The sequence below is a fragment of the Lathamus discolor genome, chromosome Z, assembly GCF_037157495.1.
Source record: "Lathamus discolor isolate bLatDis1 chromosome Z, bLatDis1.hap1, whole genome shotgun sequence".
NCBI classification, from domain to species: Eukaryota; Metazoa; Chordata; class Aves; order Psittaciformes; family Psittacidae; genus Lathamus; species Lathamus discolor.
In genome coordinates, this window is record NC_088909.1 from 68,859,519 (window position 1) to 68,872,542 (window position 13,024).

The 13,024-nt window shown below is 37.7% G+C and overlaps 1 protein-coding gene across 1 annotated transcript in view; it reads left to right on the top strand.

The window, feature by feature from the left end:
* The first annotated feature begins 6,310 nt into the window (after nt 1–6,310).
* Nucleotides 6,311–13,024, top strand: part of SLC28A3 (solute carrier family 28 member 3) — a 41,436-nt gene continuing 34,722 nt past the window's right edge. The window contains exon 1 of the mRNA XM_065663859.1: nt 6,311–6,367. Within this exon, the coding sequence (XP_065519931.1) occupies nt 6,311–6,367 (57 nt within the window). The remainder of the gene's footprint in view (nt 6,368–13,024) is intronic.

Consider the following 13,024-nt stretch of genomic DNA (forward strand, 5'->3'; position numbering starts at 1 on the left):
TCATAACAGGAACTAACGATATAATAAACACTGAAACATTCAAAACTTGTCAGACCCTGACCTCACTTTTAAACAAGTAGAATGAATTTACATTTACAGCAGAAGATTTTGTTTCAGAAGAAAGACTCCCTGAGCTGTACCGACATTCACAGAGTACTAGTTACAAAAATAATTCATTGTGATCTCTTGCATAGATAGGGTAATGCTTACGTGGGCAATTGAATGTCTCAAACAGGGCTGTCAGTCACTGTAAAGATGCTGCAGGACGCCCATTGCAAGTGTTGTAATGGCATCTTCACTGAATCAGATGAGACTCCTCAAACTGTAGGTCCTTCTTAGTCCTATCCACAGGACAACTACTCCAGCAAGTGCATGATCCATTGTTATGGGCTAGTTTTAAGTACCTACAAAACATATTCTATCTATCTTAGCTGTGCACAAAGGACTATCCTACCTTACCACTAGTATTCCATATGCAGGAACAATTTCTATTTACTTTTCAAATTCTCTTATCTATGCACATTTTGGTCAACTCATTTCTCTTCAGTAGCAACTGCCCAGAGGACCCCCGGAATTACTCAGGGTGTTAGCTGACACATCTCAACATGCTCACAGTGCCTACCTACTGGTCTAAGGCCTGGAGGGTAAGCCCTGGAGTGACTGAGAATCCAGCACATGGAAAGATCCAGTACAACTTAGGTATCTGCTTTGAGACAAAACAAGCTAGGAACGTAATCAATAAATTTGTCACAATTTAGTCCAATCACTCATCTGTACAGAGACAAGCTGGGGAGTACCATTGACGAAGCACTCCAGGAATGTACATAGGTACAGCCTTTGTATACACACCCCTTGTACATGCCAGCCACACTGCAACTATAACTACAGAAAGACTTTAATTTCCTTTTTACATCACAATTATAAACTAATTTCCATGGTTCTTGCCACACCTGCCTTCACAGAAAGTACAACAAGTATGCATTACTTACCTTTAATTCACTTTCTGCCTCAGAGGTCTAATTTTCTCTAATGCGGTGATTGGCTACCTTGTTGACTATCTTTTCATTTCATTGAACAGAAAGGCAAAATTATTATACATTAAAAGTCAACTAATGAGCGTGCACACATACCCAGAGATGAACTGCATGCTGTGTGAAGCATATTGCAACAGTTGTTCCACCAAAATCAGTTGTGTTTTGATCAGATTGTGTTCTGTGAACTGTAGGCTCTATTCATGTGTCTGAGCTATGACTAGAAGTTATGTTGGAAAGATTTCTAGCATACAAAAGGTATAATTTTGCAAGCAGAATAAAAAGGAAAGGAAAGGAAAGGAAAGGAAAGGAAAGGAAAGGAAAGGAAAGGAAAGGAAAGGAAAGGAAAGGAAAGGAAAGGAAAGGAAAGGAAAGGAAAGGAAAGGAAAGGAAAGGAAAGGAAAGGAAAGGAAAGGAAAGGAAAGGAAAGGAAAGGAAAGGAAAGGAAAGGAAAGGAAAGGAAAGGAAAGGAAAGGAAAGGAAAGGAGAAGAAAGGAAGGTTCCCACCTGCAGGTGGCTAAACCCTTTCTAAAATGTAGTCACTGATCCTAGGGAAGTTTTCTACCCTAATTAAATGATTTCCTTATTCGAATTCTTTGAAATAATACTTCATATTACCTTTAAGTGTATACCTTTCTTCTTTTATTTGGGCTTTGCTTATTTGTTTTCACTTTGTATTCACATAAATGTGGAATGGAAGTGTCAGTGTAGTCTTATTTTCTTCTATTTAGCCTGTATTGCATGATTAAGGTGTCACATAGAATCCTTTTTCTGTTTCTTGGAAAGCCTTTGGGGTGGTCTTCTTTAAACTTTCCTGAAGTGTTTGCTAATGTCTGAGAATCAACAGCTGTAGGATTCCTACTGTTTAGCCTTACATGGGTATTTGTCTCAAGGTAAACACAATAGTCCTTATCTTTCTTCCAGAAAGTCGTTCCTTCCCTAATTCATGGCATTTGTTAAACATGATGTTCTTTTACATTAATGTTTCCCTCCTGTCAAGGGGAAACTTTAGGATAACTGGAAAAAATTAAAAACTTTCATTTTTAGATTGGATATAAGGAGGAAATTCTTTCCTGTTAGGGTGGTGAGGCATTTGAATCGGTTGCCCAGGGGGGTTGTGAGTGCTCCGTCCCTGGCGGTGCTCAAGGCCAGGTTGGATGAAGCCTTGGGTGGGATGGTTTAGTGTGAGGTGTCCCAGCCTATGGCAGGGGGGTTAGAACTAGATGATCTTGAGGTCCTTTCCAACCCTAACTATTCTATGATTCTGTCACAGAAAACCAAGAAAGTTAATAATTTTCTCAGCAGTTACTTTGCTCAAATACTTGAACAGATTTCAGAAGTATCTCAGAGGGAGAGCTGGGAGCCAGAGCAGGAGCCAGAGATTTACTGGATGAGAGACTGACTGGTGTGGACTAAAGAACCAAAGACGGAACTCATAGCAGAACCTGGGAGAGAAGATGACAACACCTGGTCAACCAGCCACTTCATGACTATAGGAGCAGTATATTTTTATAAGATCCATCTGGCAGGAAGTCAAAATTATTCTGAAAATGATGATGTTTTTCCCCCCATCATTTTTCTATGTAGCAAAAAAATTCTCCAACATACATTATGAAAGAATGCAATGTATTCCAAACCAGCTAGATATCATGCCTCGCATGTCACATGCTGTGGATAGTTCATCCCTTATATCCCCACCCCATAGAGTACCTAATTTTCTGAAAAGTTTAGTAATTTTTCTTCTTTCTTAACGAAAGACTACAAGTGAAGGAACAGCAGAGTTTCCTTAATACCAATGTTTTATGAGGTATGGAAAATACACATTTATACAAAGTGTACAAAAAGACACATAATATTTCTTTAATAGCATTTATTGTCACTTTGTACAGATGTAAAGATTTTTTAAAATGAGTGTTCAAGGTTTTGTGTCCACCTTTCATCAAACTTGACACCATTCTGATTCTTTCAAGACTTTTTATTTTGGTAAGAACTTTCTACTTCTTGCTTTCCCCTAGTTATGCAGGATCTGTAGCTGGGAATTATTTTATTTTTCTTTTTAGTGATTTTTTTTTTTTTTGGGGGGGGGGGTGATGGGGTGGAAAAAGTTCGCCTTTTGTAAAAGTTAGTCCCAAACTTAGATTTTCCAAGAAAACTCTGTGTTGACGGATGATTTTTAAGCTCACAAAATTGTATTTCTTTCTGAGAAGACAGTTAATTTCTTCCCTTCATCCTTTATTCTCATGAGACTGATTTAGAGTTTATCTTTTCATTGGTAACCTAATGAATATGTTCCTAAGAACTGAATAAGCCATAGTGTAAACACCTGCAGCTTGGAGATTATAGATATTAACAAAGAATGTCCTTTTGGTCCAAGTTTCTTCAAATATGGAAAGGGCCTTTTTCACTCAGAGAATACAGAAGGATAAGGAAGACTGGATTATAGTTAAGCTTTCTGCTTCCTTAAGAAATTTCAGAGGAATAACTGAGAGCAGTTCTCATATGGAAAGGATCCAATAAAATAACCGTTACATATAAAACCTTTTGTAAAACACCTATTTTTCTCAGATTTATTCATCTTCTAGGCTTCAGTCATGTTTGTGATAAAATAACAGTGGTTCATTGTGCCCGCTGCCTGCAAAACTAGAAAGATAAACAGTACATTGAAACAAAACTTTCCTTAGTCCATATCAAAAAAGCAGCTTTGCATACCTATTGTGCTATTGATCTTCTCTTCCAGATTACTGTTTCATATAATAAAATGCTTTCCTTTCCTAGTTTCTGAGGTCTGCTAAACAAAACAATATTCCTTCAACTAATTCATAATCTTCTAGCATTAGAAAAGAAAGTGAGAAGCGCACAGAAAAAGTTTATGTCTTCAAATAAGAAAAACTTTTTTCATATATTATTCACACTAGGGGAAAAAATCTATATGTGAAAGTCAGTGAAATAATTAGGCTTTTTGACTGGTTTTCCTCTAAGAAAGAGAGTTGAGAGTTACTGTAGAAATACTGGTACAGAATATAAAGTTTCTTATTGTTTTTCTTAGGAAGCAATTCTGGTTACTGTAAATTTTTCTCCCAATTACTAGTAGAACTTTGGCAATACATATGGGATGAGCCTAGCACTATTAGTCTATGTTGTAAAAACAGCCTAAAATTTAGAGTGTGGATCTTTAATGCCTTCTTGTAGCTGGAGGAATCACATAAGAGGAGAACAGTTGTTCAGGCTTCTTATCAATTGAAATGGCAGGATATGATATCCTTCAGAGACATAACATTTCTTGAGAGTTTATGTGTTCCTGTCAGTATTTAATCTAACCTGAAATGGAAAGGGGTTTGCTGAAAATCAAACAACAAGTAGGCTGTTGGCTGGTCCCTACAAAAATTATCGCTAAGTAAATTTTTTGTGTAACTACATGGTTATTTGTCCACAGGGAAATGGCATATTTAATGTTTTCTACAGTAGGTTCAGGATTTAGCTTTAATATGTAGGTGGCTTTGCTTTCAGTATCTTCTGAGTTTTCTAACGTAAAATATAATTCAGAGGAAGAAACTTTGCACTGAAATGATTGAACTGGTGCTATTCTGGTATTTTTTCAATGAGAAAACCAGTTTTTAAAATGATCTAATAAGTTGTCAGAAGAATAGGAACGATAGAAGAAAATGCTTATGTCTTGGCGTAGTTAGAAGGGTAGAACTTTCTCCCATCCATGCAAATGCAGACTACAGATTTTAACCTTGCATGGGCTGATTTGAAAATTATTTACTGTCTTGTTCCCTCTGCCCTCTTCACTCTGATAGTAAAAACACATGTCCAAAACTGACAAGAGGAGAAAAAGAAGAAAGGAAGAGAAAACCAGCTGAGATATGCAGTAATCAGCAGACAATTATATCAAACTTGCTAAAGAGATTTGCAGCTATTTTTGCTGGTGATTAATGTGCAGGGAGAAGCAATTACTCACAGAAATTACTCACAGGGCAAATACAAATGGCAACAAACATGCTTTCAAAACCTGGGGCATCAAAAAAGATTCTGACACTGAAAACCAGAATATATCATTAAAAGTCATGCACTCCTTACTTTAAAAAACAAACAAAAAACCCCCAAAAAACCACACAAGAAAAGAACTCACACCAGTCTCCCTTTTCAGCAAGAGTTATGAAATTCAGAGATCATATATTGCAACTGTATGATTTATAATATAATTAAGCATAGTTGGGAGGATGCATCTTCTTAATTTTCATGTAACTATTCTTTGTTTCCAAGAATATACTCAGTCATGCTGGTTCATTCTGTCTGTATTCCTAAACCAGGGTATAATTTTTGCCTTTTGTCACGGGAGGAGGCAAAACTCATGACATTTACAAACCCCATGCAGGAAGTTACAAATTTAGGTACCTAATCCGTATAAAACTATATGTTGCTGTATTTCAGAGAAATAAAACATTCCCTAATTTTTATTGTCCTTGAGGACAAAATTTATATTCTTTCAAATTCTGACATTAATGTCTGTAACAGTGCTACTATTTCCAGTGAACTTACACAGAACAAGCTGTAAAGACAAGAGTCCAAAAGCAATCAAAACCATGGGGAGGAGACCCAACTGACAGTTCTAAGAATATAATTTTGCCATTCTGCAAATAGCAAGCCTGGAAAGTATTAGAAAACTCTTCTTTAAAAGTGAGTAATCTGAGGACAGACATCCAAATGACCCTGTGCCATCAAATTTGACAAGCCAACTGAAAATGCATAACCAATGTTTGTTATGGAGGTTTGTGAGCTGCTAATTTTCCATTGTTTTCTCTGGCTAGATGAAGTTTCTAACCACCATGAAAACAGAGCCATGATAACGTCACAGAAACTGTAACTTGAGAATAGCTGTAAAAAAAAGACAAAAACTGTGCTGACCTCTCAAAGATCTGGGTGTGGAAGATCTTCCCCTAAGCAAGTGTCGAAAGCCAAGTGTGTGTCATGTAAGTACACACATTTGCCTTTGGGATCACCCAGGGATATATCGGCCTCTTGGGGCCTACAGTTCTCCCTTCTTGTCTAAGGAAACACAATGCAGTTTCTCACACTGGCCAAAAGGGGCTGTGCCAGGGGAGTGAGAAGGTGGAGCCCTGAGTGGGCAAGAGCAACCTGAGAGTGCCTCCAGCTAACTAGACCTCAAGTGATACTCGTCGACCTGTGGACGGATTAACTAGGTGCTGGCTGCTGTTCCCCTGTGCTGCAAGTATCTTTCGACATTTACCCAAAGCTCTCCCGCCCATGCTATACACATGGAGCTGAAGGAGACCACCTGTGATCACTCAGGAGTGAAAAATTTGGCCTTTCAGGTAAGCGTGGTTTCTTTTGCTTTGTGGGAAGTTGAACGACTTACAAACAATGAACAATGTTTATTTCAGTCCCTGAAAAAAAGATGTACCCATTTCTGCTTCTGCCTGCAAATGTTTTACAACATCCAACATGCTTTGCACTGGTACCCTGCCAAAGTACAAGGCTGGAGCACAACCGACACATTCAAGTAGGCTCCTCTTACTGCTCGTCTGCTGCCTGGTATACCAGTGTCTTTGAAAAGCCTCCTAACTCAGTAATATTTCATAGGCTGACGTATCTCAGAACTAGCTCATCCACCTCTCCCATCTGCTGCATCAGTTGCTGCTTTTTCAGGAGGATAGGTAATTCACAGTTCTGTTGGAGATGAGGTCATCATTATGCAGCAGACATACACCTCATCAAATCAATATTAATGATATGAGAAAAATATTCATGTAATCACATGTGGCATATCTTCTTTCTTCCATGCATAAAGTAAGTGCAATTGTCTCCTACTTCCAAGAAAAGCACAGAGAGGAGGTAAGGAGCTAACCCAGAAGGTTCTGTGTATTGTGCATGTGATGTTAACAACCATTTTTAAAAAAGAAGGTTTCAAAAATGGAAGCACCAAAAACTGTTAAGAAGTTAGTTACGTTTCTCAGTGCCCAGCATCCCTGCACTTTAATAAGAATTAAGGCAGGGAACCCATATCCAGGCTGATTAACTGTACTTGTTGCCAAAAGTAGAACAGGTCAGAAAGAGACAGTGGCTCTAAGGAGCACTGTATTAGCAAAGTACCCGTTACTCTTCTCTACAGCTTCAGATCCCTATGCCGGCCCTTAGCTCAGCAAGCAGGAAAAGTAGCACGTAGTGGGTGTGAATATCAGCCAGACACTATTCAAATAACACAGAAAGGTCTTTGTGAATGCTAAGCACGTGGAATATTGTGTAACACCTGTGACATCCAACCACTCTGCGTATTTATTCATTGGGCTATAGAGACAGACAAGCAATAGATTGATTTGATAATCTGCCCATCAGGGAATATTTGTGGAATGTAAGGGAGTTAGGGTCAAGTCCCTACTCCAGTCAACAGTTAATAATTCATGCTAAATAGGGCAGCTTCAAGAGTAGATGGATAGATAACTCTCTTAAAACATTATAGCCCAGTGGTTAGGGTATTCTCCTGGGTAATCAAAGCGCCCTCAAATGCATCTGTGCTTCAGAGCTGATAGTCAAAAGCATTTCAACTTGGGTCTCCCTCAGTTCAAGTGAATGTGATAGGAGAGGGCTTCATCCTTGCTGCCTTTTCCCACAAAATCTGTGACTAAGATAGTGAAGTCAGCTTTCAAAGTCTCTGCCTTCAAACCCTTGAAGGAAAGAAGTCCCTCCCTAGCTGCAGAATCTCAGTACCTAAGCTGAAAATCACTTCTTTCCTCAGCAGTCTGTGGAGCACAGTGCAGTGATTCGGGTTAATACACTGCCTTACACAGCTAGCTCACCTGGGCAATATGCAGGAAACCCAGGTGCTTCATTTCCTTACCACTGCAGAAGTTTGCAAGAGCCCACATATCCTCTCCTATTTAAATAATTCAAATATCAATTAGAAATACTGTGCAGCAAAGAAAACTGGGGGCTGAATCAGGTTTCCTGGTTACTTTTTTTTCCTGGAACGCCATAAAATTCTTCACGTTTACCCTTACACTGTCTTTCTCTGACTCAGCATCCAAGTTGCTCCCTAGAGAAAATAAGACCCAGAAAGAAACACTTCTATGTATAGAAAAATAAATCACTTCACAGTAGGAGCTACAGAGAAGACAACAGTCTTGTGATTTTTTTTTCCTATTTGAACTTTTCTTGCACAAAGATTAAATGCTTTTCTTCCTCCAAAATACAGTGTCTTCTAGAATCAAGCTATGAGTATCTTCACTAAACCTCAAAACACAGAAGTGTTCTGGATTTAAGCCATTTGTAGTATCAATGTGGGATTGCACTCCATAGGTAATTTCAGATGTACCTGAGTCATTTAATGATTAACACACAAAAAGACAGAAAAAATAAGACAGGGACAAAGTAAACCCTAGGTAGGTAATTTGTTTTATAAAGTAAATAAGTTAAGGAAACAGCTTTCAGCATAATAAAGCAGCTCAAGTCTAACAAATGATGGATGAAGAATCATATCGGAGATTTATTATGTCAAGAATGGGGGGCATTGTGCCTTCTGTTGTGGGGCACTCTAAAGAGGATGAAGAGGTTGAATACAGAGTAATCTGCCTTTGACTAGTGATACAAATGATCAGAGGGGGATAACTATTTGAGCACTTCTCAGTTTCACATTGCTTATTGATATTGAAACACACACATCCACACGGAAGTATTTTCTAGTGAAACAGGATTTTAACTGTACCACAGAGGCTAGAATCAATAGATTGCCACACTGTTTATACAGAGACACTGTGGAGTTTAATAGTTTTTTATCCCCTTAAATTATGTCACACAATGTAAGGAACATAAACTTTTATCTTCAGATTCTCATCACTGTTCCAAAGATTGTCCATGTTTAGTGTCTACATGCTGATGTAATACATTCTGTATCTATATCTATAATAATGTCATATGCAATGTATAGAAACACTATTGTGTCTCTTGCATTTAATGTGGTTCAGTTAATTTCTCCCTTATGGCACCGGCTGGAGGATTACTCCTGCTGCCCACAGAATTTCCTGCTCAGAAACCCTGCAACAGTTAACAGGAACCCTAAAACTGAGATTGGATTTACCTAGCTTTGTATAACCATCATTTAAGAGGCAAAGATTTTAAATAATCAGTTCTGATGATTCAGATCTTTGTAAATGATGACATTAAACAACAACTCACACTTACTCCTCAAGGAATGATAAAAGCTGGTTCATAAAAAGGAATGGTAGCTGGGATGAAAAAAATCCCTGATTTTTGAAAGGAACTCAGACATAAAAATAAAATAAATACAATGCAAACGGAAGGTAACAGCTAATAAATATTTACTGTTCGATGGCCCCCTGTTGTCAATGTTATGGTGCATTAAACAGTCAGTACTTGTTTCTGTAGAACAGCACACCATGCTCTTAAGAAACTGACTTGAAGGAGGACACCTTTTAAAATTCTGCCTTTTACTTATGCTACGTAAGGACATTGGTACTGCCACAACATATACAGCTTTTGTACTCCATTTCATCCAAACAAGCTTATAACATGTCATAAAAAATGCCATATATTTCTGTGTTTATCTCCATTTTCCAGAACTTACTAGATACTTTTGTCTGGTTGGTTAATTAAAGACTATGGCACTATTAAGAATCTACATTTCATTTCCATAATTGCTGTAATTTCTCTTGGAAACTAGGAAGGCATTGCACTGCGTAACTCCATCAGATACACAAAGGAAAGTGTGCAGTCCTTTTTCACATTTTTGAAACTTGCTTTCTAAAGCCAGGTTTTTTGTTTTTTAGGGTTTGGTTTGGTTTGTTTTTTTAATAATTTAACTGTGACATACTACCCATTCTCTTACAGGAAGCAGTGCAAATTAGTTGTGCCTTTAAGCTCTTCTCAGGTTAAGTAAACATTCCTTGTAAAAAACATTTTTAGGATTTTTGTCTTTGTCATCCTCATTGTGTTCCTGCTTGCCACCAATAGATATTTTGAATGCCATTAACTGCGGGGCTCATGCGAACCTTTTTATCTTCTCAGGAATGTGCAATTTTTCCTTTTTTATATTTTCTGGCTTTTGCTTTCTGCCTCTGATGCACTTTACTTGTTCTGAGAGCGAATGGATTTCCTATTTCTCTTTTTTTTTTTTTTATGGCCGGCTTTTGCCTGTCTATCATTTTAACTTGTTTATCCTGCATTTCAGGATACTATCCAACTATCCCCCTCAAGACTGACAATTTAAGCTCTTAAAGAAAATACTAGTGTACTCAGAGGTGGGTGAGGCTAATTTCCAAACCATTTCAAAACACCTCATGAAGATTTATCCAGCTGAATTTAAATCTGGCAGTACATGTATTTTATCTGCTGTCTCAACAGCTCATTTACTGTAGTTTAACACATGGATAATGAGCATTCATCCCTCCAGCCCTTACACTGAATTTTATCATTTGACAGGAATTTAAGAATGCTGTGATTATTGATCAAAAATTTTCTTCATCCATATTTAAAGTGCATTTTTACTGCTTCAGAATTTTGATACTGACTAGCAAAAGGTAGTACATGGGGGAAAACTTAGATGAATGGTCTTCAATTACATTGAATAATAAAAGAATAGCAAAGTTTTGAACAGTGAACCTTATGGTTTCATTTCAGTTGACTGCCATCTGAAATGCAGTGAAATCTAGCCTGGTAGCTTAAAACGTTTGCTTTGAAGCATGTGTTTTTCACAGGGTTCTTTAAGTACCCTGATTCTAATCTCCAAAGCTAATGTAATGACCGACTCTTAAACCATAAACAGTTCAAGGAGCAGTCTGGATGCTCCGATAGGCAATCTGTTTTCATCACTAACTGGCAGGGGTGGAGAACCATCAACTCTAAAAGCATGTGCTGTTGTTAGAAGCAAAACTCATAGAAGTCACACCCTTTTAGCAAAACCAATCCGTCGTTCAAAAGGCTGGGAGGACACAGGAGGGAAGGTCAAAGAATGTAGTGGTGCAAAAAGACTTGGCAAATGAATTGCTCATCTAGAGGGAACTAAACAAACATTGTAAAAGCACTTCACTTTCAAGTACTCATGCCCTTGCCATGTAATCAAGTATTTTAGAAGCAGGAAATTTCAATCAGTAAAAGTGCAGCAGAGTGTGAAATCAGAAGCACAACTGTGTAACACTTTTCATATTGTTAGCATTGAAAACAGATGGATCAATTCTGTAATACTTCAAGTGTGGCCTAACGGGAAGAGAATTTTCCCCTCCAAGCTCCTCTTATTTGGTTTTAACTTCCTGCTTCCTTATGACACTACAGGCTGAGTAGGTTCAGAAGTGAACATGGCATATTGCTGGATCTGGTGTGTATTCATATAAGGGCCATGCTAGCTATAGTCACTAAGGCTTGAACTCCCATTTTCTGTTGTGATGTTTTGTTCTACAGACATTTCCAGGAAGGTGGAAAAGGATACTGTGCAAATGAAGTAGAAACTTTCTGGCTGGGTGCTTTGGTAGCAATCTGCAACAGCAGGTGATAAAAACAGGCAGATTGACATTCTGGTGCGATGTTCCTTCAGCAAACTCAGACTCTGAGCAAACAGGAAAAAGGAATAGGTGGGTTTATTTGCTACTTAAATATTGCTATTCTGATAAGAAATTAAAGATATTTTTCTTTTTTTTTTTTTTTCCAAGGGGTAAGGCTAAATAGCATGCATTTTCACCAAACAAAAAATAATGTATAAAGGGGAGGATGGAGACATTGTACTTGAAGAATCAGCTATGAAATATAAGAAAATTACTCAGCTTCATAGCATTTAATGGATGCTGTAGTCAACAGTAGTCTCTTACTGAAGTAAACTTATTATCAATAATAGTTAGTCAGTTTCTACTGAATCTGGAATATACCAGAAATGTGGTATAATCAGCTGAAATCAGTGGGTTTTATGCCTGCAGAAAATAACACAAATATATTATTCTGAAGTGTGGGCTATTTAGAGTCCCATCAATCACATCATGCTCTTACTAGATTTCTGCTACATTACTCATACATTCATATATTTTAATTTTTCTAGAAATTATGTAATTATTGCAGTTGAGCAGTGGGTTGGACAAAGTGGAGGTTTCTTCCAATTTCTGTACTTCCATTTTTTGTAGACAGCAGTTGTTTCGTAGGTGCTTACTGGGATTCACATTTGCAGAAAAAGTCCTAAGACATCTCTGCTTTATCTTGCTCAGTCTTCAAAGAGACTATCCCAGGGGTGGGTGTGTGCCAGTTACAGAACTGAACCACTTCATCTTCACTATGCTCTCTTTTTAATATATCTCAATGCTACAGTCAAGCACTGGTTCTTGTGATGATTTTTTGCACTTTATGGAGAGTTCAGTACAGGCTTTCATATTCAACTTCAGGGACAGCTATGACAGACTCCTAATACAGCTTGGTTAGAAGGCAAAGAGCAACAGAGATACTTTTGATAAAGAAATACGTTCCTCTGAAAGGAGTGCAAAGACATTCTTCTCTTAGAAGGAAGGGAACTGATAGGTCAGCATCTGGTTCATCAGGGACACAGCAGGTGAATAAACAGCTTCTTGCAACCCCTTTCTCTTCCACCAGACACACAAATTTGCAGAAACATCTCTACTGAAACCAATTTTTTGTGAAGTTTAGATGCAGAACATCTTTAAGGAGCATATGTTACTGGGAACTGCCCTGGTTGTTTCTACGGTCATGTTTCAACTAAAAGGCAAAATGTAATTTATGTCTAGTAGTACTGCCAATTCCTGCCTTTATGTTATAATAATTTACTATGAATAAGCTTATTTTTATATTGTTCATTTAGAAATGATAATTTTCTGAGAAGGCTAAATGTAGATACTCCTTTACCGGTTTTATTACCATGTAAGTAATGAGATACTTCATGCAATAAAACGCAGTGAAATGACTGTACCATAACTGCTGCCATAAGAAACCACTGAAATATGAAACATTTATATCAATTGTGGGTA